The 24611-nt window shown below is 40.4% G+C and overlaps 2 protein-coding genes across 4 annotated transcripts in view; one reads left to right on the top strand and one right to left on the bottom strand.

Moving 5' to 3' along the window:
- Positions 1–181: 181 nt before the first annotated feature.
- CNEP1R1 (CTD nuclear envelope phosphatase 1 regulatory subunit 1) lies at positions 182–6064 on the bottom strand. 2 transcript variants are annotated; one of them, NM_001198857.3, is made up of 6 exons: positions 5923–6064; positions 4285–4356; positions 2330–2403; positions 1903–2012; positions 1714–1768; positions 182–1463 (listed from the first exon to the last, which is right to left on the bottom strand). In NM_001198857.3, the coding sequence occupies exons 1-6, from the start codon at positions 5945–5947 to the stop codon at positions 1422–1424; spliced, it is 378 nt and encodes a 125-aa protein (NP_001185786.1). In that variant the 5' UTR covers positions 5948–6064; the 3' UTR covers positions 182–1421. The 2 variants fall into 2 exon arrangements, with proteins under 2 accessions (NP_001185786.1, XP_040562990.1); XM_040707056.2 differs by having other exon boundaries at positions 182–930; positions 5923–6036.
- A 604-nt stretch (positions 6065–6668) lies between these two features.
- ZNF423 (zinc finger protein 423) overlaps positions 6669–24611 on the top strand; it is a 234758-nt gene continuing 216815 nt past the window's right edge. For both annotated transcript variants that reach the window (XM_046899701.1, XM_046899702.1), the window contains exons 1-2: positions 6669–6744; positions 14959–15037. The gene's annotated coding sequence lies outside the window, so the exon portion shown is untranslated. The remainder of the gene's footprint in view (positions 6745–14958; positions 15038–24611) is intronic.

Below are 24611 nucleotides of genomic sequence, written 5' to 3' on the forward strand. Positions count from 1 at the left end.
GCGGCCCCACGTCCTGCGGCCCCGGGCACGGCCGGGCTCGCGGCCCGGAACGCGCTGAGCGCTGACTGAAAATGATCCCCCCAGCAGCACCCGCACCGGGGCAGGTACGGACGGCAGCTGTGACTTCTGCCGCTCCCTGGTCTCTGCAGACCTGCGCCTGCGCGGTACGAAGAAGATAACGTCTGTTTATACAAAGCATTTATTTTATACACATTTACCTACAAAATATACAAGGGTTAAAAACGATGGACGGGCGGAAGAATTGCTGGAAGGATCGCGGAGGACCGATGTCGATGCCCTAACGGCCAGTCTGTCCATAGGCTGCCTCAAGCCAGCCCGGCCCGCAGGCGGGGGCCGCAGAAGCTGCGACAGCTGTGCAGTTGGAGTCAACCGAGAGCTTGGGAATTTAAAAGGCACCTGAAACAACTTCAGCTCTTACAATTCTTTGCCAGTTGAGCTATCCAAAAAGTTACAGTTTATGCAGGTAACATCCACGCCCTGCTTTTAACACTTGGAATAACACGTTGTTATTGTATTGTGGCACTGTTTTCTTCAACAAATCCGAAGTTACACATTTGCAATACTAGCTTCATATTCAGACTACTCACAGCCTAAAATCCACTCAGCGTGGCCTTGTGAATCAAGATACAGTACAGTCTTACAATCAGGAAGATGCAAGCGTATTTAAGACAATTTTTAAAAGATTAAAGTCTTCTTAAAATAGCAGTGCTGTGAACCAGATCAGTGAGCTACAGGTGAGCACGAGGAAAGTGGCTGGTGCACTGTACATATATACACACGCAGTTTGACAAATGCGATCCTCAACACAGTGGCAGAGGTCTTAAACATTAAGACCAGTCCTCTCCAGCACAGCCAGTCTCTCGGCAAGCCTCTTAACCAGTTCCAGAAACAGCGACCAGATGAGGACAGCTGTAATGAGTAAGTGTGCTAATAAACCATCCCAGGAATGGCATGTGTTCTTTTCAATACTGTTCATGAGACAACACAACTCAAATAGCAATTGCTTTTGTCCTGAACATCGGTGGTAATCTACTATTTACAACAGCTTACAAATACACAACACAAATGAGGTTTTGTTTTCAAGTTCAATTCCATAACCAATTCACATACATTGCCTGTATGTTCTCTTCTAGCTGAAGTAAAAAAGTGACATTAATACTGAAAAAGAGGTAATCAGAAGTAGCAAAAGCACTGATATGATAACAAAGAATTTGGATAAATAGTCAAGAAAGTAATATTGCACACTTTCACTGTCAACTGTATAAGACTTTCATTACTAGGCAGTGACAACCAGTCCTGTTTGGTGGTGGGGGTTTTTTTTTTGCTGTCATACTACCTTAAAAAAAAAAAGGTCATTTTTGGTTTCCATGGCAGTGGAAAAAACTGAAGGAAGACAGCCCTTATTGAACATGAGGCCTAGGTTTCAAAATTAATTTTCCAGTCTGCAAGACAGAAAACAATGAAGAAGTTAAGTCCCTGAACACTGAGCCTAATTGCACTTCAATTTCACAGGCTAAGTTCAAAATGACAAATGAAACAACACTACATATCCTATATTCCAGTTTCACACGCATCCACGCAATTTGATAAGGTGTATACAAGTGCTGCTCAGAAAAAAATACTTCACATTTATTTTTGAAATATTTGCATCTTAAAGAAAACAGGTGTAGAGAATGAACCACTAACACTTACATCATCACAGGACATGTTATATTCTGCCAAAACAGTTCGACATCGAGCTGCTATACTGTGTGCACCGTGTCAAGGAAAGCAGCCAGCATTTGTACACTCACAGCTCACTGAGGACACAGCAGTAGCATGCACCAACACACTAACTAATGACTGAAGTACCTCACTTGAAAAAACACAATCAAAGGATACATTGATGGTGCCACCACTCTTTTATGTATTCCAGCAAAGAACAAGCCTATTAGAGTAATGCAGCTAATTGTGAAAAATGGGTGATTCCAAAGTGATGTGAAAAACGACACCTAGGAAATAAATCTCATTAGTTTCAGCACATACTTGCTACACACAGACAGAAAGCTGCTGTCTAGTTCACTGAATTAAAAAATACTGCTGTTACTCATTTCCACATACTTGTGGACAATTCTTTAGATACCCCTTAAGTGGCAGTATGTGGTATTGTGCAAGGACATAGTACATAACTAGTCCAGATGGCCTGAGAGCTAGAAGTGATCTCTGAGATCCTTCGGAGAACAATCTTTAGCCTTTTGACTTTCACGATACTACAGCCCTTAACTGCAACACCAGGCTATGAGGTGTACAGGACTAGCACGACCTTTACCTTTTGTGTCTCTGGGTCTATTAACCAGTTCCAAGCACCAGTTGCTGTGCAGACTGATACCACTATCAGAATCACTGATAAAAGAAAGAACAAGCATGTGAGTATCATATTTTACTCCTATCAAAAGCAGTACTTTTTTTTTCCCCCAACAGAGGCTCTTAAGCACTTATTTCTTCTCCCATATCTAAGGGAGGAAAAGCCTTGGAAGGTAGAAATGAAAATATGTAAACAAACTTCTACTGTTTTTTAAGATTAGAGATTCCATACAGGATTCCTGTGTAGGTACAATAATCTAATGTCCTTCAAGTAAAAGCATCTCAATGCTTTGAAGAAACAACACAACTAGCAAAACGAGGAGCTGGAAGACTGGAGTTAAGAGTTGTACCAACTATTCAGTATTCAGCTTCTAACCTGCTAACTCCTCTGTGTAGGAAAAAGCCTGAAGAATTAGCATCAACAGTTTCAGCAGCGCAGCTAAATTATACTCCCCTCCAACCTTGACCAACATACTTAGCAAGGAAAGTAGACACAGAAAAGAAGAAGAAAAAAGAAAAAAAGGAGCCAGGAAACAAAACAAATACAGAATGGCTTCAGCTCACAGAATGATCAACTCACTGTAAATGAAAAAGCAGTAATACAAACTATATACAAACTATATAAACTAAATACAAACTATAACAATACGAGACACTAGTTTGATTCTGAGAGACTATAAAGGGCTGGAGAGCAGAGGGTGATGAAAAAAAGAAGGAACAAAGCAGAGGAAGCTTATGTTCTATTGCACGTTCATAAAGCTTTGAGGCTTTCACTGGCAGCCTTGCAGATCTGAGTATTTTTGTTGAATGTGAAGCTTGGATGGATGCAAACAGACTTTTACCATGATAAAAAAAAATAAACAAAGAGAACAAAAAACATCACAAAGACACAACCTGGAGTTGTCCTTACTGATAACAAAAAGTTAAAACACAAAACACCACAAAAACAGTAACAAATTAATTTTATAAAAGAAAGTTGGAAAAGATCTACCTAAAGCATAAACTTCTGTTCCGTATGAGTACTTTTTTCTGGGGTAAAAGGAGAAAAAACGTAGCACTGAGATAAATACCCTCATCGTACAGTAAAAAGTCCCTCTTATATATGAATTATGAAACTAACAAAATAGCTTCTGAGTATGGAAACTTCAGCAGAATCTTTGAAGCAAAAAGCAGTCTATTTCCACCATGAATTACTGATCTGAAAATTGGCAGCACATCTAGGGTACGTTCTGCTTCCCTCCTCTGCCACTTCAAACTCTCCCATTAGAACAGACGAAGATGCATTCTGCTCTTAATTCTTTCTGCTTCAGGACCCACTGCTATAATTTTGTCACCTTCACTCTGAAGGACTAGTCTGGTTTGATTCCAGAACCTGAAGTGCCTGGCTGGGTAGTAAGAGCTTTCAGGAAACAAACAATAAAAAGCAGCACAACAAAAAGCAGCCCAGCAACAGACAAAAACAAAACAGAAAAAAACCCACAACACATCAATATCCCAACTCTGCGGAATAATTCAGCCTTGAGCTCATTCTATCCTGACATCTGGCTAGAGCGTTGGTTTTAAAAACGTATATATTAGTACAACTACCCAAGCCATTCTGCATACCAGATACAAACTCATCTCTTTAATTCATATATTTTTTTTATTTGTCAAATTTGCATTCAACAGTGGTGGGAATACTCAACGGGACCCAGGATGTTGCTTCTGAACAACAACCAGGCAAGTACTGCACTTGAACTTGAGGTGAATATATTACTGCCCTGTAACAGAGCATGCGAGTGCATGCACACCACAGAAACTGTAAAAAGATCATTAGGTAGAGATGGTTGTTTGGGCAAGTATAAATCAAAGACTCACTCCAGTAAATCTAAAAAGCAAATAAAAGAGAATTCAGTGTATCCCTTGGAACATCAAACTTACTTCTCCAACGTCCTGTAGCTGGTTGCAAACACGCAATATATTCAGTTAGCCTCCTTTCAAAAGCTTTGAGATCTGAGGAAGATACATTGTAAGTGTAATTAGACCTTCATCTGCTAAGTCACACTGTGATGTAAAAGATAAAAGGAATTTGCTTTTTTCCCCAGCACACACCACTTTCTTAAACAGGCAGAAGAAAACAAATGCATTCATCACGCAGATGAAATAACAACAAAGTCAGAATAACTCCACCCAACTCCAGATGAAAACTGTAATGATGCCATTACATTAAACACAAGAAACATTCCTACTTACAGAAAACAAAAATGGTTAAGAACTCAGAGTATTTTAGACAGATTTAAAAACACCTAGATTTAGAATAGCTTAAACAGCCCCTTCACACACAAATAGATAACAAATTTTAGAGATCAATTATATCAAAAAGCCTTTAAGGTCTATTATTGATATAGCGATGGAAAAATAAAAGGTTGGCTATTTGCCAGCTGTTCAGCTATGTTGCAGCATAGCTTTGATGACTTTATTTTGTAGAACACTTAATGCCATGTCATACAGAGAGATATAGATACATACACAGCAAACACTAGTTCAGTATTTCCCCTCTAAATAGATGCTTCTCCTTATTGCCATTGTTTTCTCAAGATCTTACCATTTAAATTGCTGTTAAGAGATGGACAGCACTTCAAGTTCATATTCCTAATTTGTGTAAAATCCTCACCAACTACCGCTTGTCAGGGAGCTGTTTCACCCCAAGCCTGTTAGATTCAATGCTCTGTTCAACAAGGTCAATATTTGACAACATTCAGTCAAAGCTAGAATTCTACCCCGAGTTAAAAAGCTTTTTAATAACAAACAGATTTTCAGCTGAAGTGTTTCAGTTAACATCACTCTAAAAATCCTTTCCTTCAACTTGCAGCTATTGCTAAGTTATTTAACCAATCATAAAGCAATTAGATTATAAGGAGAAAAGAATAGGTATTATCATCATTACTAATGCACTTTTCCAAGTTCAAACTACTCCCAAGAAGCGTGCAGGGAGCTCACGGCAGAAGATGACAGTGCCGTCTGTGGCCACAGAACTGCTAACTGCGCTAATTGATGCCCACAGCTACAGCCAGTCCGGCAATTACAGCTAACGAGCGGGGCTCCCTGCGCAGCACCAAGCCCTGTACCACGCACCGCAGCACGGAGGGCATCGCAGGAACCCTGCTCCAAGCGTGCTGTCAGGAGGAGCTTTAGAGAGAGCATCTCAGAGGCATGGGGGCAAGCGGCCGACACCTCTGTCCTCAAGAAAACACCTGTGTTACGTAGACAAAGTTGGAATAATTATAGAAAGCCACCGAACTTTCAGAAAACGGAAACGTAACGCTACAGCTTTGCTTATTCGGGGGACCCGTGCTGTAAGAGCACAGCTGGAAGTGGAGCCACATCGCCCGGCAGCCGCTTGCTGGCATCCTCACAGTGCTGCAGCTCACCGGATACAAAGCCCAGCCGCCGCGGCTCCCGAGCAGGGCCTACCTGCGGGGTCCGCTAAGCCCAGCAGCGCCAAGGGCAGCTGGGGAAGGGCCGCAGCCCATCCTACGCCCAAAACAGAGTGCCGAGGATCAGTGTTACCGTACTCACCCTCCGCCTGCTCCAGGGAGTTCATAGCGGGCGGGCGCAGGGCGGAAGGCAACTGCCGCCAGCCCAGCCCTACTCCCACTTCACTCCCCTACGACCGGCACACCAGGCCCACCCCGCCCTGCGCGGCGCTCGGCCGCACCCCCCAAAACAACGCCGCACCTTATTGGACAATCTCCCACTCCCGGTGCCCTTCTCAGCAAGCGCTGTTCTCATTGGTTCCCGGGGAGGCAAGGGGCGTGGTTTTGGCTGTGTGTGGGTCATTAAGGGGCCGGCGGCGGCGCTGTGTGGAGTTTTATGTGAGGGAGCTGGCAGCTATGCCTTACGTGGTGGTGGTTGCTGAGGCTTTGGCGCGAGACTCATTAAACTTCACCTGCAAGTGGTGGCTGGGGAGATTGGCTTAAGCCCTCGTTTCTCTGGGTACAACCATAAAACCTCTAGGCCCTGCTCTTGAGAAATAAAGCCAATAGAGCCACTTCGTGAGGCGCGCGGCAGCAGTCTGGCGGGGGGCGCCTCGCGCTCTCGTCCCCCGTTCCCCTCAGCGCGCGCTTCCCGCCGCCCTCAGCAGAACTGTCTCTTAGCGGTGACGCCTTCAGCAGAACGGTCCCTCAGGAGAACCGTCTGTGGTGCGGTCCCTCAGCAGAACTGTTTGTGCCCCAGCAGAACGGTCTCTCAGCAGAACTGCGCCTCCGCGGGCCGCCCCTCAGAGCGGCTGTCCCTCAGCAGAACGTCCGCCGCCGCGCTGCTCCGGCCCCGCCTACTGGCGCGGGACCGCATCGCACCGCCGTGTGGGGATAGCGGCGGGCCGCGTGTGCTCTCTGAGCGGTACGTAGTGCTCACGGCACTGCTTTATTTTTGTATCTTCTAGTAGGTTGTAAACGTCTATTTTGAAGTACCGAGATCAGCAGTCACGATCGCTAGGCCCGTGCTGCTGCCTCCCGCTGTCTTAGCCGGGATGCTGAGGTAACTGAAGTAAAATTTCCGGAAATAAGAGCTTTTCAAGTTTAAATGACGTGATTAGCGATTCGTCCTGGGGCCGCGCGTTACCGCCTGCTTTCAGCTAACGTGGTCCGGGTCGACGCCCGCGGCCGCCCCGGGGCATCGCTGCGAGCCCCGCGCTCTGCTCCCGGCGCGGAGCTGCGGCTGCTCTCGGGCGCCACCTACCGCCCCGCTGCTGCCTTGCAGGTCTGCGCCGCCATGCCGAGCCGTCCTTACCTCGCAGCTCCGGCTCCACCGTGTTTCGCTGGGTTTTGTTTTGTTTTTTGCTTGGAAAGTTGGTCGTCGTGATTTGATTAAAAGCAAGCTGTCTTTGGTAAACTGCGCTTTTGTTTGGAAAACACAAATTACTTGTTTGTTTTTCTTGGAAGGCTCCTGCTGTTGAAACCTGACCTAGGGAACACGGTTTCCCCGTTGCAAAATGTGCAGCTGTGAAGGTGCTGCAGGCAGCCGGGCAAGCTGCTGGTGTCAGGCCTGCCCAGGCCGGACATTAGTACGAGGGCTGCTTTTCCAGTTGGTTTGCACAGCTGCAGATAAACTGAGTTTGCATGTTCTCTGTAGAAGCTACCAAATCTCTGGCTTTGCTTCTCTCTATTGGAGGTCCTGATGGATGAAAAGCTGGACATGAGCCAGCAGTGTGCACTTGCAGCCTGGAAGGCCAACTGTATCCTGGACTGCATTAAAAAAGGAGTGATAGGAGGCAAAGGAGGTGATTGTCCCCTTAAGAGGCCCTTTGAAGTACTGTGTCCAGCCCAGGGACCCCCAGTACAGGAAGGGTGTGAAGCTGCTGGAGTGGGTCTAGAGCTGGGCCACAGAAACGATCAAAGGTCTGGAGCATCTCTCCTCTGATGAAATGTTGAGGCAATTGGGATTGTTTAGCTTGAAGAAGAGAAGGCTCTGGGGAAGCCTCATTGTGGCCTTCCAGTACTTGAAGGAAGTTTACAAGGAGGGGAGAGGCTGGCTTTTTACGTGGTCTGATAATGATAGGACAAGGGAGAATGGCTTTAAACTAGAAGGGGGGGAGATTTAGGTTAGAATTAGGAAGAAATGTTTTACTCAGAGGGTGGTGAGGCCCTGGAACAGATTGCCCAGAGAGGTTGTGGAAGACTCATCCCTGGAGGCATTCAAAGCCAGGCTGGATGGAGGCCCTGGGCAGCTTGATCTAGTGGTTGGCAGTCATGGCAGGGGATTGGAACTGGGTGATCTTTAAAGTCTGCTTTATCCTTAGCCATTCTATGATTCTCTGTCCTGGATGCTGATGGCAATGGGTATTGAGTGCATGAAGAAAAAAATGTGCAATGCTTGTGCATGCAAATGCTTCTCTGTGGTGCATTCTGTAGTGATAGCTGACACTGTGCTACTCCCATCTGTTCTGCTTATAATAACATTTATATGAGTGAGCAAGCAGGACCGGCTGTTGGTCTGTAGGACTGAGCTTCTGAAGTTATTGGAGGAACCTGAAATAAAGGACAAGGAGAGTATAATAACAATTACACTGGAGAGTGATTGCTATCAGCAGTAAAGAATTAATCTGCTGTAGAATTTATCTTTCTGGCTCTTTCTACAGGTTCCAAAAAAAAGTTCAAACAGATGTAAGAGAGTAACAGCCCAAGACTGAAGAGAATTGAAGTGCAGTAATTAGGAGCTTACTATAAGCAGCTGCGGCACTACTTTTTTGTTTTTTTTTTTTTTTTTTTTTTTTTTTTTACAGTGGGGAAAGGAGACTTTGTTCTGTTAATAGAATACTGTTTATGTGTTTTGTGTGGTAGTTATTTCAAGGAGATTCTGTCTTTGCTTTGAGATGCTTGACAAACCTGAATGAGTCAGGGCGCTCCCAAGTACTAAAACATACAGCTCCCAGCCCTGCTGTCTCCGGGGGTCATGATTTGTTACCTGCTGTAGGTGTGACTGTTTCAACTTCAGAAGCTTGTCACCTGTAGCAATGCTTGGGCTTTGAAGGTGAAATGCACTGAGATTTAAAAAACTTGCACTGCCTTTGTGAACAGCACTGGAAATGCATGGTCCTGAAAGACTGATTGTTTTGTTATTAATATAAACAAATATAATAGCGTGAGTGCTTACCTCTAGGAGAAAGGATTAGGCTACAAATGCCATTTTTACTCTTGCTTCAAAAAGAAAAAAATAAAAAAGAATTAAGAATCCAATGCATGCTGGATTCAGAACCACTGTCAGCTCCCCAGTTTAGGGAGACTGCTTAATGTATAAGCTGTGCTGAATGTGTTTTAAAATCTCATTTTCAAGAACCTAGTTCTCCTTTGCTTAAGTATTCTGGAGGTGCTTCAAGAATACTTGCCCAATTAGTTTTGGAATAGAAATCAGTGTAGTGTGTTTTTCCTAGAAATTAAGATGTCATCATGGATCAAAATTTCCGGGGGTCAAATCTAAAAGCTTATTGATGACAAAAGGTGCTGTAAACTACCTGAAGCAGTCTCAAGATGGTTTCTTTTCATCTTTATAGAATTTTCTACGGATGTTATGGTTGTTGTGAAAATATGATTTATGATCGTTTTGCTGTCATTGTTCTTAAGTTTCATCACACAAAAAATATTATTTTAGAAAAGCTTTTTGTGTAAGACTATAAGGAAGATAAGCTCTTGCATTAAATTTGGTTGAACAGACTCTGAGATGAATTGCAACTTCTTCAGAAAAATTAAACTTAATTATCTGAATGAATTGAGTAGTCCAGTTGGCTGAGTTAGAAGGAAGTAGATGTAAAAAATTAAATGTGCATAAAATTGGGCTCCTTTTAGTACAGTTACATAGCCCGTGGAGATTTCTAGCATCCTGAAAGCTTCAGGAAGTTGTAATATGCAGAGTTATTTATAGTTCCATACGTTTGTTGATGTCCAACTCTCCTGCTGATCTCTTTTATCTTCCTCTACCTATTAGGTTTACTTCTGAACAGATACAGACATTTTACAACTGTTTTTATTCATAATTTTCATGATTTGTGGCACACAAACTAAGCCTACAGCAGGGAAGAAGTTTGAAGAGCAGTGAGATTCACACCCCTTAGTCAATTATGATACTTTTATTTGTAATAAAGAACTTCTTGAGCAGTTCAGAATGCTTTTCCTGCTGTTTTTTCTTTTCCCAAGTAGCTTTCACTCTTTTCTTTACAACTCCATTGATTGGAGACTAGCTAAGGTAAATGAGAGTCAAGAAAGTAATTGTCATCATACTACAATTATAACTTGAATGAACTGTTACTCAGGGTTAGTACATCTGTTAGTAATTCTTGATATCTTTTTCTGACATCTGTGAAGCCTTAAAATTAACTGCTTAAGCAAAGGGAGTGAGTGTACATTTGAATTACTTCATAGTGCAGAGGTGATTGGGAGAAATGTGCTTTGTCAGCCTAGAGTGATATCTGAGATATCTCTTTCTGAGGTGCAGGGAATACATCTTTGAGCTTAGCATCTTTCGTATCTATTTCTGGTTCTCACAGCTGTACTTTCAGCACAATGTGAGAGCATCTGTTAGCAGCATCTGCTATCAGAGATAATTAGGATGGGTCACTTGTTTCTTACTTTGCTTGCATTTCCAGCCTTCTTCTGCACATTTTCCTCTATGCAATCTCTTCTCCTGCTTATTTTGCTCAAACAATCCATCCCTCTTGAGGCATCATGTTATTTCAGAGATACTATGTTAACACAATCCTTTTGAATGTACTGGTCTGGTATTTTTTTATACATGAGTTTATTGTAGGAAACATCTCCCAGCTTTGGTAATCATTATCCTAACTTACACTTAGGTATGAGGATAGTGTTTATATGCTTTATATTCTTTTTTTTTTTTAATTATATTTTTGGAAGCTTAAAATCTTACCATAAAATTGTCCCTTTTTCCTTCATTCAATCCCATTTTCTAGGAGAAGTATTATATATACAGGAAACTTTTTTTTTTTTTTTTAAGAAAATCCATATTCAGAATTTCTTGGCTTGGTCAACAAAAAAATTCTGATCAGGATAATTTTAGTCTTCATTGCCTTCCAAAGTTCGTCCTGGACTTTCTCAATTTGCAATAGCTGCAGTAGAAAAAAGGAAGCCTTTTTTGTTGGACATCTGAGCAAAATCACAGGATTCTCTCTACAAAATGTGCCAATTACAAAAATATGTAATTTGTACCATGATATAATAGAAGACTCATTTTTAATTCTTAGAATTATAGTTTGAGACTTGAACATGGGAAGTTTTGGCTTGAAATGCTAAACAATGCTTGAATTGCAGTTCTCTATAGAGCTATTATATCTTCTTTTTCTAGAACAGAAATGAGTGAGGTTCTTATGTACTTCTAGGTACTTCTGGCAGTAGTACAACTTTCTTTCTCATCTCCTATGGTGTTTCAGAAAGAAAGCCCCTTACATTCAAGGTAACTTTTATCATTTCTCTTAACACCTATGGTAGCTTAAAAGCATGATGTGCAAGTACTGTTCTCTAATTAGCACAGTGTTTAAGTAAGCTATGGTGTCTTTTCTTTGCTGTTTATCTTCAATATTATTTAATCCACATACTTTCTTGACTTTCAGTCCAGACATAGATCCAGGTGAACTACGTATGTTCTGGAGTAAATATGTAACAGAATTGTTTATATGAAGATGTATATGAAATAGTGAATCTTTGGATATTAGGTATATAATATCAGATTAAACAAAGTTCCCTCAGCAGCTTCAAGAACCTTTTTTTTTTTTCCATGTTTTTGTACCATGACAGAATGTCTGTTCAGTCTTGAATAACATTTATTCAGTCTTTCAGTTCCTAATCTCCCTCATTAAATAATTCCCAAATACCGTTTTCTCACCTTGTGATCTCCCACAGTTTTGTGTTTGGTTTTCTAAAACAAATAAGCAAAAAACAATGACCAGAAGTCAGCTAACAGGAAAGCCATCTATTTATCTGCTTTTTCCTTTTTTGAGGGGTACCTAAGTTCTTTGAATATCTTTCCTCATAGGATAACATTGGGTGGCAGACTTGTGTTCTTACTGACTTTCAGCTTTGAAGAGTGTTTAGAATATGGGTAGTTTATTTAAAAATATTAGATTTGTGACAAAGATATTACCCCATAATAAAGACTCATAGGAAAACCAAACCGTCCTTGTCAAAGTGGAGATTCTGAGACTGAAAGCAAAACTTGCTTCTTACCTTTTTAATACTGAAGTTCTATGTTCTTGCTCTTGGTTGACCAAGAGAGGTGGTAAGGCCGCTGTTCCTGCCTGCCTAATAATTCTCCACATGTAGATGTGTCCCCATCTCCCTGCCTGGTTGGCAGCTGCCACTGAGTAGCATAGCCCAGAGATACGACCAGCAGGTGTGATGGATGTGGAACATCACTGGACAGGTACTGGTGTTCTTACAACCATATTCATATGGCTGACTGTGGCAGGAGGGTCACAGATTCTGTTGCTGGTGCAGAACAAAGACCTTTGTTGTACGTGCTTACAACCTTTTATACCCGTGCAACAACCCCTTGGTCACATGTACCAACCAGGCACCTTGTGCGTGTTTATGTCTGGCACAATTAGCTACCAAGCTTGTTAACTCATTTGCAAGGTAATGACTTTCTTTGTCCCACAACTCCCCCTTCTTTATTAATTTGAACGACAAGCATTTGGTATTAGTATAAAGAGTATATACCAACAAACATGCAAAAACCAAAAAACACAATAATCTGCGTGATCTTTCAGGCACATGGTCCCAAGCCTTGATATCATCCATCAAACTAAACCCATGAGTTTTCAACATGTAGCTTTTGCCCCACAAATCAAAAATATTTTGAGGCAGTTGTCACCTTGCTTGACGCTGAGATGTTGGCTGTAGAATCCGCTATGTGGTTGCCTCTGTAGGCTTCGGTACCCAGAAAGTTTTCACAGATCTGAAGAAGCAGCAGATGTTGCTGGTACGGTCAAGAAGAGCTTTATGACTTTGGCTGGAACCCACTGTGGTCCAGCACCTGTGGAGACACAAGCATAACCTCTTCCCCACGCTACCATTGTCCAACAATTTAAAAAAATTAAGAACATAGCATGCTTTAGCTATTCCTTCCTCAGGGTCATATCTGCACTCCCAGCCCCCCCCCCTCCCCCCTTTTTGTTTGTTTGTTTGAGAAATCTATTATTATTTTTTAAATCACTGAAATTATGTATTCAGAACCCGAATTATGAAAGCCAGGCAGGTGCAGGTAAGACACATAGTTGTAAATATACACATTACATCCTTAAACACCGGAAGATATTCAGCCAGTCAGGTTGGATTATACAGCCAAACATGAGAAAGCTTCTTACATTGCCAATCTGCTGCACATGAATGCAAGTCACTTTATAGCAAATACTGTTTTCTACCTTTCTCGAACTTTTATACCTGTGCAATAACCCCTTGGTCACATGTACCAACCACGTGCCTCGTGGGTGTTTACGTCTGGTGCAAGGTAGCTACCAAGCTTGTTTACTCATTTGCAAGGTAATGACTTTTTGTCCCACAGCTGACAGCATCCGGAATGTTGGCACCTGGTCAATCTCTCAAGATCCTCTGCTTACAGTCTGTTTTGTGCTAGACTCAGGAGTAAGAAGTTTGTTAGCTTCTGAAATTATGGGCCATATACCCTGTGGCTTTGCCAAGACATGCTGTATTTCTTACTGTTTCCAAAACCAAAACCATTGTTTTGGACATATTTTTCTTCAGCCTGAGATCCTACTTGCAGCAGCTGCTTTGAGGGTTGGTAGTATTTGACCATCTGCTTGTCCTGTACTCTTAATATTTGATATCACTTTCGGAAAACAGATTCACCTCAAGCATAGATACTCTTTAATAAACAAAATGACCCAACCCACTCAAGTCTGGTTATTGTTCATAGTCTTTCACATTGCCCTTTACCTGCTTCCAAAAGAGCGTATTCAGAAATTACATGATTCCTCTGGTAAGGGCTTTCATTGCTCTTCTCTATTGTATTTCAGTTATTCTGGAGAAGTAGGAGATAAGCCCTCTAGAGGCTTTCAGTCAGTCATCTTTCAATAAAAATATAATGTTCCTAGAAGCTAAATGGATTCTTTCCCTTGAATTATTTGTGCTCAGTTAGGCTATCAGGCCTTCTTTAAAACAAACAAACAAAAACCTGACAACACCCCTCCCCTGCCATATTTGCTTGTGTTAATACTTGCATTAGATCATCTTATGCATCACTTTCCGTACATCACTTATCCTAGAACATGGGATCTTTGGGAAGTCCAACAGTTAGTACAAATAGAGCACAGCATAGCTCTGTTTTGGAGAATCCTCATAATTACTGCTATGGAAATATAAAAAGAGGAAAAAGCAGAAAGATGTAACTGTTACTTTTTTCCATGTGAAGCTGTGTTTGTGGACAACATCTCATAGTACAGGCAAGTATGTACTTGAGTTGAGGTCTCATGGCAAGTTAAGAATGCAGCTTTTCAGTAAGATCAAGCTTAGGTACTGTAATTCTAAAAGCATGCTTAATATAGAACATATAAATGATGTACAAGTGCCACATCTTATTTTGGGAAGCAAATGGAGGGAAACATGATCCTTCAGGTTGCTGATGAAGGAGCTTCCAAATGTGAACTGTTCAGTACCTCTTTACTCAAGGGAAAATAAATGAAGCAAAAGCTTTAGAAGGATCTTGTGTAAGCAGAATTTCTGGCTTTAAACATCCCATTGGGGTTGCATTCTTTTGTAATGATTGATGTGATGTCAATATACTTATTTAGACTTTCGTTAAACAACATCAGGAGGAAATGACTGAACTGTGTCATAGTGTATCATGAGGTATTCAATAGATTAGAGAAACAAGACCTATTCACTTCTCCCTGGAGCCATTTAATTAAAGGGAGGCAAAGGAGTACTAGTACACCGCTTGTGTTCATTTTGAAAGTATATAATTTTTCAGGAATAAATTTTGAAAGCCTGTTGTGTGTTTTTTGTGATAGATTAATATTTTGGATTACTTTAGTTTTTAAAATACTTTTCTGGTAACACTTAACTAACATCATATTCTTATTTCTTTTAGTATAAATCCTTACAAGTTGTGTCAGAGGTCATTCATCTTCCCAAGATGATTATTCGAAGGATTTTGAAGATCTGAATAGGTAAGAAACTTTCAGTATTTCCTTTGTTTTGTAAACATCCTAAATATTTGATAGAAAATTATTTTTAGTGCTATAGTTGGAACTTATATTAATTTTAGTATTCACCTGGGTCTATGCAATAACATTATGCTATGTATAATATTAATAGGGAAGGAAAATATTTTGTCCCTTGAAGCCTACCAATTTCTAGGCTCTGCACTTCAGAGACTGAATTCCAGAGCACGGTCTCTTGTGGGTGTCTGGCCCCTGAGTTCTCATTAAGTCTGTGGGAAGACTGAATGTTCTTCAGATAGTCCTGATGGAGCTTTTGTAGTGATTTGAATTGCCAGCTTTTGTGGTGTACAGGCTTCATTCTAGATACTTATTTTCTGAAATGGTTATATTTCTCCATGTTATGCTTTGTTTCAAGAGCAAACAGGGCTTTTCTCCTATTCTTCTCTTTCTTCCTTTCTTCTCTTTCTTCTCTTTCTTCTCTTTCTTCCTTTCTTCCTTTCTTCCTTTCTTTCTTTTTTCCCCAAATACACATGTACGTGTTATATCTGTTCAGGAGTAATCCTGCAGATTTTGAGGATTTTGTAGTTTTAGTTGCCTATTTCCTTAAATGGTATTTTATTTCTGTTATTGATAAGGGAAAGTGAGTCTAAACCTGGCTGTGTGGAAAACAATGTGCATAATCAAGCTACCTGAAAATGATTATTTTCTAACATTTTGGTTCTCAAGCTTGAGGAAAATTTCTCAACAGTTTCACCGCTTTTAAATCAGATTATCAGTGAATTTCATATTATTAATTTGGTATTCATCCAGTTGAGAAAAATGCTGGAATGGGAGTAGTTGGTGTAGTCCTTTAAGAACTGTTGTGGTTATAGCGGCTCTTGTAGGAAGATAACAATGAGACTTTTTTAATGAACTACTACGGAGTTATTTAAAAGAATATATGAGAAAGATGCCCAGCTTGACATGAACATCATTGTACTGAGCACAAAACTAACATGCATTTGACCTGATTTTAACAGGATGGCCTTCCATTTGCAACTTGAACTCTCACCTGTAATGAAAAGTGTTTTTCTTTTGACTTTACATCTTTACATGGTTTTCCTTGGATCAAACTGTCACTCAAAATTTGACTTAGAATGTAAGAATAGCCATATGAAATGAAATACTTGTCCATTTTTTGACAATTACATTCCATAATGCTATGAACAAATAGCTATTCAATTAAAGCTGATTATTGTCCAATCTGTAACATAGGGAAAAAATAATGTAATGCTTTATTTTACTCATTTTCATCTTATATGCTTACCAAAGCATTTTTGAGTATTTATGATCTGAAATGTGATAGTAGTTTCAAAATAGAGTACTTTTTGAGATCAAAAGTGTATACTCTCTAGCAGTTTAACTGAGTAGCACATGGAATTCTGAATATGTAGTTGGGAATGTCCTATTATACTTTGACAAATGTGTTAATTTTATTTTCCTGTAAGAAGGAAGATCAGTTGCTTCCTGCTATCCTAGAAAGTGCATCTGATCTATGGAACATGCTGCTTTTTATTTTTATACCTCACAACACTGGACATGATATTTGTGGCTTGCAGAACATATAAGAAAGTGAAAACAGTGCAAGACTGGCAACAGGCTTCTGTTTGAATATAAACAGCTTCTCTTCTTTGATTCATGGGAGTGTGCTGAAGTTATAGGCAATCACTTTATATGAGTCAGGTCTTGCACAAGCACCCTAAGAAGTTAAAAATGATGGGTTTGTGTTCTTGAAAAGTCATGTGTAGTGCTTTGTTCTTACCCTGTAATCATGCTTCAAGATTCTATCAGAAGTAAATTTAGCTTGGTTTAGAGATGTCTCTTAAAATAGTCCCTATTCAGAACTGCAGTTAAAATTTTAATGTGCTGAAAGAAATGTAAAACATTGATTCACTGCACTTGATAACAAAATTTGACCTAGTTAAAATTAGAGAGCTTTGAAATTGTTCACTAAATTAATTTCTAATAATTCATAGTACATGGAGTGATTAAACATCTGTCCTGGATTTCTTCTTCCTGAATGACATGACACGCATGCAACTAAAGCAGTCAGATATAGTAACTAGTGGTAGGAAGTCATATAGAAATTGTATAATTGATGTTTCTCACGTGGATTTTATATTGATTCACTTACATAGAATAAAATTTTACAGGGAGTCTGTTTTTGTTTTAGAACTCTTTATTGTACACTTAAATTTTGCATCCTTCTTGTATCATGAGCACAATAATAAAAAGGCATTTTCTGCTGATTGGAAAGTAGCTGCCTTGTTCTACAATCAGAAAATCAGTAAAAAGTCAGAAAAAAAAAAGTAATCTGAATTTAAACAAATTTTGTGATAATATTATACTCATTTCAAGTGTAGGCATTTGTGAAAGTTTTTATGGAATTGGAAATCTTTATTTTAAATTTAGCTTTAAATCATGAGTGATCAGTAATGCTCTGACAGTGGGAAGGAGAAAATACAACTTTTCATTTATACTTCCAGTGCAGTTCGTATACCTGTGCTAAATCAGAGTGACCTCTGCAGCTGCAGAGATGTTACATCAGTGCTCAACTGAAGGTTTTAAAAATCTGTTTTAGTACATGCAGACTTAACAGCTGTATTTTTTTTTTTTTATCCTTTTGCAAATGTGTGAAGTAGATGAAAACACAAGCTTGAAAAAGCCAGCATGCTCTCTTCTCTGTAGTAAAGCATGATATGCCCGTGGAGGATCACTGGCTATCATAGTTACAGCATTTGGGAATATATTTGCCGATTGTGAACAACAGTAGTATACCAAGATCTCACACAAGGCAACGGATATGGTGGATGGCTACCTAGCATAGAAGCTCCATGAGGGTTATGGTGTGCCTCTAGCCATTAGGCATTTTTTGTTAAGTGAGGAAAGATACTTGAATTGGGAGGATTTGGGCTCGGTAAGTGACTATGCAAAGACTAGGAAAGGTATGATTGAAGATATTTTTTTCCCCCTGAAATACAGCTTCTTTTAAATCTGATACGAGTCTATGTACACCCCATGTAAGTAAATTGTAAATAAATTACAGCAGTAAAGATAAAGTGTGTGGAGTTTGCCAGTGTGAATATTCATGGTCATGTACATCCTGAAATAGGATGCTTATGTTTCTTCACAAAACTGGAAGAGCTGTAAGAACATACGCAGATGCCCTAATGTACCATTGCTCTTGCAGGTATTTCATCATTTGCTAATGCTGTCGAGCTGAAATTTTCAAAACACTGCACACACTTATGTGTTTAAGCTACTAATATCCATTAAGCTGAATGAAACTCTTGCCCTAACAGCGTTCAGTAACTGAATGGTGTATACATTTATTTCTGAAGTTTCGAATTCTACAAAACGTCTCCAAAAGATAAAATATAACCAGCTACATCAGACGTTTATTGTAGACTTAAAATATCTGTGCTATTTTTACCTTAGTAGCTACTCTGGAAACTTCCCAGATCCCTTTGTGGCAAGGGATTAGTGAGATTCTTACAAGTTTCTGCTTGTGCTCTTAATGTATTTTGAAGAATTGCTCACTTCTTGATCATATAAATTATGCCTCGTTGAACAAGCTGGTTCTTTAATTTAAGTTGATAACGTGACTTATCACAGATATGAAAGGCCATGTACAAACACTGCCACTCATACTTTAAACAAACTTCCATCTCTTCTTCCACTGCCAAGCACGAATGCTGTTTTAGGCGTCACCCCTTTCTCAGCTTAAACCTGTGTTGCTGAGTGTTAGACCGTTAGGGGGTGGTCTTCCAACACCATTGAACCTTTGTATGTCCAAGTACTTAATTCTCTGTTTTCATGACTAATGTGATCACTTGCCACAGTATGTTTGCTTGTAGAAGTAGAACAATACATGGTTGCTACTACGTGAATTACATCAAGTAGATAAGTGGGACTTGGAAAAAATCGGAACTTGCGAATACTTAGGAGTGATCAAATAATAGTTGAAAGACTGGAGCTCAGCCATGCTATTTTCAGAGCAAACTTTATGTGAAAGGATAGGAGAGTAGGGGAGTATACTGTTCTTCATCTAAAAATGAATTCGTTCCAGCATTATGAAAGCATAAGAATATAAAGCTTATCTTTTATGTCCTTAGTCTGAAATCAGATTCAACTACTGTCCTTGCATCTGTTTGAAGTTGGTATGGGTTGAGGTGAACACCTGGCTATTTTAGAAAGGCCTTTTTTCTTCTCCCGTTGTGAACTTTCCCGTTCCACAAAGCTTTCTTTTTCAGCTACCAAGTTGGTTGCAATTCTTTTGAGTTACTGAAGCTCATTGAAAACCAAAAGCGTGGCAGAAACAGTGAGGGCGGTTCAGATTTTAAACATGAATATTCTTAGATGCATAGGATTAGGGTATGGTGCTTTGTTGTAAATTAAATACTGCTCTCATGATTTAAATAAATAGGTAAATCAGTTTTTAAAAAGTTGGAAAATCTTCTTAATTGGACTATATTCTTTTATTGAATGGTAGCGTAAAAAGAAACAGCGTGTGCATTCTTGACAGCTATTAATATTACTGCTGAGTCTGGTTCCTTGGCATGAATACTGAATTGGAACTTGTGACCTACATTATGGTCCTGGATTAAAACCTTGCTTAGAACAAGCCACAGATGTCATCTGAAATGTTTGTCTTGAACAATCAGTAAGAAATAAAATCTGACTTTAACTTTCAGTGACAGTGGTATTAATTTGTCATTTTGTTTCAACTTGTGTGCAAGGTTAACATTAGTATCAGGGTGAGATTTACTTTGTAGTATGCTTGTGCTAAGTTTAGTAACACCGCGGCCAGCGTGCTCTGTGTTATATGCACCCAGGAAGGCTGTATTGCAGCTCGGTACTTGTATGTCTTTTGAAGTAGGACACTGGATGGTAACAGCTAAGGCACTCCTCACTGGGCGTGGGGTGAAGCTGCTTTGTCTCCAGGGCTGGTTTCTCTGCGCTTCAGGCAGGTAATGGGCATTGCTAAGGCCTGGTGTTTTCACTTACTGGTTGTTAGGAGCATCCTGTGCAATAAAAGCAGGTTGTACTGTTGTGCTTTCTTGTTTGTTTTTAAACAAAATCAGTTTTCTCTGCAGAGCTTCTCTCCAGCAGGTCATCCCCTAACTTGTACTGATGCATGCAGTTATTCCTCTCTAGACAATACGTTTCTGCTTGTAGTAAATAGTGAAGAACTGCCTGATATGTGTGCTTATCAGCATATCAGAATGATGGTTTTGTTTGTTTTTGCAAGACAGGCTGTCTGATGCTTTCACAGTGTGTTCTGTAGTGGGGAGCTTCATCTAGGTTACACACTGACTGCGGTGTTATGTTTTTCTGACACTGTTTGCTTGATTGCTCTATCATTATGTATGTTGGCAGATGAACTTTCTTTTTGGGATTTGCTCATTTCATGAATTAAATCAATCTATAAAACTAATTTTTCCAAGAAATGATACCTATTATAGATTTTAACTGAGCAAAATTTCCCTGCAGTGCAAACTGCCGAAGATAGCCCTCTGCTTGAGAATGAAGCAGTGTCTTTCTGCAAGACCTGTCAACTCGTTTTGTCTTGCTGCTTTTTTCACTCATCAAACCCGTTAGCTAAAACCATCAGGAACTATCTGTCAGCCCAGAAGTGAGTAAAAATGCAACTTATTCTTTGTCAAGACTCCACCTAATATCAGTTTTTCAAAAATATAAATTTGGCTTGTTTGGTGATAAATGTGATAGTACAGTGGCAGATCTCAGAATGATTCTAGCTCACTGTCTTTGTGTTTACTTGGCTGTTGGTACTACACCATCTGAAGGCTGCAAGCACTCACAAATTACCTTGCCAGTGTCCATGTGAGTAGGAGAGTGCAGGAGGCTTTCCCCTGGGAACTTTGGAGCTTGTTTCAGAGCCAGAATTGAACTAATTCTCCTGAGCCCCATAGTAGGTCCTTAATCACAAAATCATTCCCCACTTCCCCCAAAGGGTTTAAATGTAATAACTTGTATCATTTAAGGTTTTTTCTTATTTTTAACACCTCAAGTTGAGATTTTGAGGTGAACTTTTGCTGAAGAGTTTTCTGTCATAGTGTAAAATCTCCTCTGGCAAGCAGGGAGTGAGATACTGAGTGCTGCTCTGTTGTGTCCAGGGTCAATGAAGGCCATCCTTCCCCAGCCCTGTGTATAATGTGTATAACCCTGGCTCAGGAGAGCTGGCACTTGGGCACAGAAACCCTTATCCCTCTGGGCCACTGGGGAGAGGGTAAATCTAAGCATCCTCACAGAACAGAAGGTAAAAGCGGTGCATATACCTGCACCCTGTGGGGAGCAGCGATGAAAATAAAAGAAAGGGAAAAATAGTGTTACCTTGCAATTTTAGGAACCATTCTGAGTCTCCAACTTTAAGAATGAAAAAGAAATTTAAGGGAGCTAGCCAAAGGGAAAGCAGTTTACACCTGCCTTTGGAGACAAGTGGAGAGTTCCTTTGGAGGCTGACCTTTCAAGAGAATTAAGTTTAAATTAACAACTCTAGTGATCTAATTAGAGGGAAAGAGACAACAATGAAAAGTTCTAAACTCTGCATACCTGTGCACAGAAGAAATAGCATTTGAAACATAAAAACAAAATGAAAAAAAAAAAAAAGGAAATCACATGCATAACCTGCCACCTTCCAAAAGAGAAAACAAAAACAAAACACAGACCCTGATCTGCCTTGTAGGACATCACTGTCTAAACAGTGTGAAATTTGGTTTTCTAAGGAAACTTCTGAGCAACTTAGGGTAGCTCAGATTCTTTTACCTACTGCTTGCAGACTCTCAAAAGTGGTCTTAGACTTCATTGTAACCTAAAATGCTTATTTGTCTTTAAAAGAGATGTTTGGTTATGTGATGTTTGCTCACATATAAGTCAAGTAATCAGCTCAGAAACAGACTAAAAGACAAATGGTCCTTAACAAGCATTCACGGTACTGCAGGTTGTGTAAGAGCAGAATGATGTGCAGCATATCAAACCATACAGGTGAGTGAAGGAAAAAAAACAAACTGAACTTCAGCTGCATTTTAAAACAGCTGATATTGCTTTCCTTATGGAAGAAGAGGTGTGATGAAACATGGTGCAGGAGAGCCAGTGGATCTTCAGTCTGTGTATTAAACTTAAGAAATCACACAGAGCTGTGCTTTGACAAAGACAGATGCCATCTGACTTCTCTAAACAGTGAAGGGAGGAAGGGAGGTAGTTCATCAGCAGTGTGTTTTCGGATCCTACAGTGCAAATGGTATTAGGCCACGTGTTATGAAAAGTGAAGAAAAGGGCCCAAATTGCAATTTGCCTTCTTACAATGTTTTTTTGATCACCCATGGGTTTCTGGAGATTCTCATATTCTCAAAATAAATGAATGAAAAAGAAGGTACAAGTTGTGCAGCTCTGTGACACATCCACCTCACTGAAGCCACCTGGAGGGAGAAGCTTGAAATGTTATCAGTTGTCTGCCTCCTGTTCTGTAAAGCTTCATATTAAACCTGAAGATGAGAGTAAACAAGCCATGACCTTATCAAAGGCCTGTGGAAGATGTATTATGGCCACCTAATCATTCTTACAGCATCGTTTGTTCAACCTTTTGTTCAGTCTTTTCGTACTTTCAGAATATGCTGTTTATTTTCTGAACTGCTTAGTTTTGTAAAAGTCACTTGAGACCTAGGCCATGTTTTACAAAGAAGAAAACACACCAGATGAGATTTTAACCAGAACCTTGCTCTAGTGATCAAGTGGAAAGAAAGGAAAGATAACTTTCACGTGTAGTTAAGGCTGACATATGGCCCAGGGTGCCTGAATTATTGAATGCTTTTCGTATTACCAGTACTGTGGTTGATTTAGCTGTCCTTGGAGCACCTGTGGTGACAGATTTAAAATGCATTGTATTTTTTATCTTATGCTTCTGCAATTTTAGTTGAATTTACTTTTCTGACAGCTTAGATTTGAAGTATTTCTCAGACAAATACCAGTGCTGCTCTGACCTGTCTTTAAACTTGAGGTTTTGGGATTAAAAAAAAATGATGTTGATATTCAGATGATTTTGCGTAGGGTTCTTGTGGTCTAGCAAAGTTTGAGTAATCAAAGCTGAAGAAAGTGACCTCATAATTTAAAACGTGTATTTTATGGTCCATAACTATTTTGCAGTGTACCACCATCCTGCCCTTCAGGCTGCACGTCAGTCTGCTGCTCTCTGTGCCACCCCTGAGTTAGTAGAGGAGGGAAGAGGGGCTCTGGGGAGAGGGAAAGTACCATGTCCCATGGTGGCAGCTGCACTGTCTTGCTGGTTAGAGAGCTGCTGAGGGAGGGAAAAGCACGATTCTGCTTAGCAGCTGTTTCACCAGGAATTTGGGGATTGAATGCAGCAGAGGGCCCTGAAGAGGCTAAAGCTGCTCTCTCTCCCAAGCAGATCAAAATACTGCAGAAGGACTGAGCCCAGTGGTTGCTGCAGCCTAATGAGGGTGAGGGAAATTTTGCCTTAGCTTTGCCTCTTATTTCCATACAGACAAACTTCCAGCACAGGAAAAAATGAGTGTGGTGTTCCTTTTGCCTGTATTTGCTTTTATTTTGTTGCTTCACCAGCTGGCAGGTAGTGATAGGCAAGAGAGCATCGTGTCAGGATGGGCAACCCACCACCTGCACACTGCCACCCTGCTCTGGGATAAAAGTCTTGCTGTAGGTAAAGGCTTCTTCATGACATGCACATCTGAAGTAATCTCTGAGCTGCAAGAGCAGCTCTCCATTGATGCAGTGTTGCTTAGGTATATTTTTAAAGCTCTGCTTTGTGAAACTACTTATGGTGTTACATAAAGCAAAGCACTCAGCAGCTCACAGGACCTCCTCACTGGGCACACCACATCCTCTGGCTCCTATGATCTCAATGACAAGAGACAAACATGAGAGAAAAGTCCAAGGAAACAGGAGGCTGGGTGGTGACTGAAGGTACTCCCTTAGTTCTCTGTTCTTGGTAACAGTAAAAAAAAAAAAAAAAAAAAGCAACAATAACAAAGCAAGCAGATGGCAAAACAAATGACACACTGCTCCTTATCAGCTAGACAGTCATTCAATTATGGAAGTGCCGTGTGTCCATTGAAATATGCAGTCTCATAACCAGAGGCTGTGCCATACTACTGTGGTGCTGGAGGGTCGTGGAGCTGGGCCACATGCCTCCAGCTCAGGCATGTCTTGATGCGTGGATGAATGCTTGCATCTGGAAAGCACTTCTCATATAGGTTGTATGAGGCCTCCTGGGATATGAAAAGCAAACAGAAGCACCATTTTGTTGCTTTACATCAGTTTTATTTTATTTAGTAGCAATTTCTTATGCAGTTCAGTGCAAGCCAGCAATTGAATAGTTTATTAACATCTGCTTGGGTCTTCAGTCTGACTTCTGAAGGGAACAGTAGTGCTAGTCTGTGTGATTTGTGTAATGTAATTAGATGTGCTGAAGCAAGACAAACACGAATGGGATGAGTGGAAGTAGAAATTATTGGAAATGTGTCTGCTGCCTCTTGTGAGCTTCACT

Source organism: Gallus gallus, chromosome 11, assembly GCF_016699485.2.
Source record: "Gallus gallus isolate bGalGal1 chromosome 11, bGalGal1.mat.broiler.GRCg7b, whole genome shotgun sequence".
Lineage (NCBI taxonomy): Eukaryota > Metazoa > Chordata > Aves > Galliformes > Phasianidae > Gallus > Gallus gallus.

Bases quoted from the DNA above. Each gene is read 5' to 3' on its own strand.
- CNEP1R1 (XM_040707056.2), bottom strand. From the start codon at position 5,947: ATGAACTCCCTGGAGCAGGCGGAGG. The intron at 2,013-2,329 runs GTAAAGGTCGTG...TTTATTTCCTAG, and splicing joins TAGACCCAGAGACACAAAAG to GTGTCGTTTTTCACATCACT. The intron at 1,769-1,902 runs GTATCCTTTGAT...CGGTGCACACAG, and splicing joins AGAGTGGTGGCACCATCAAT to TATAGCAGCTCGATGTCGAA.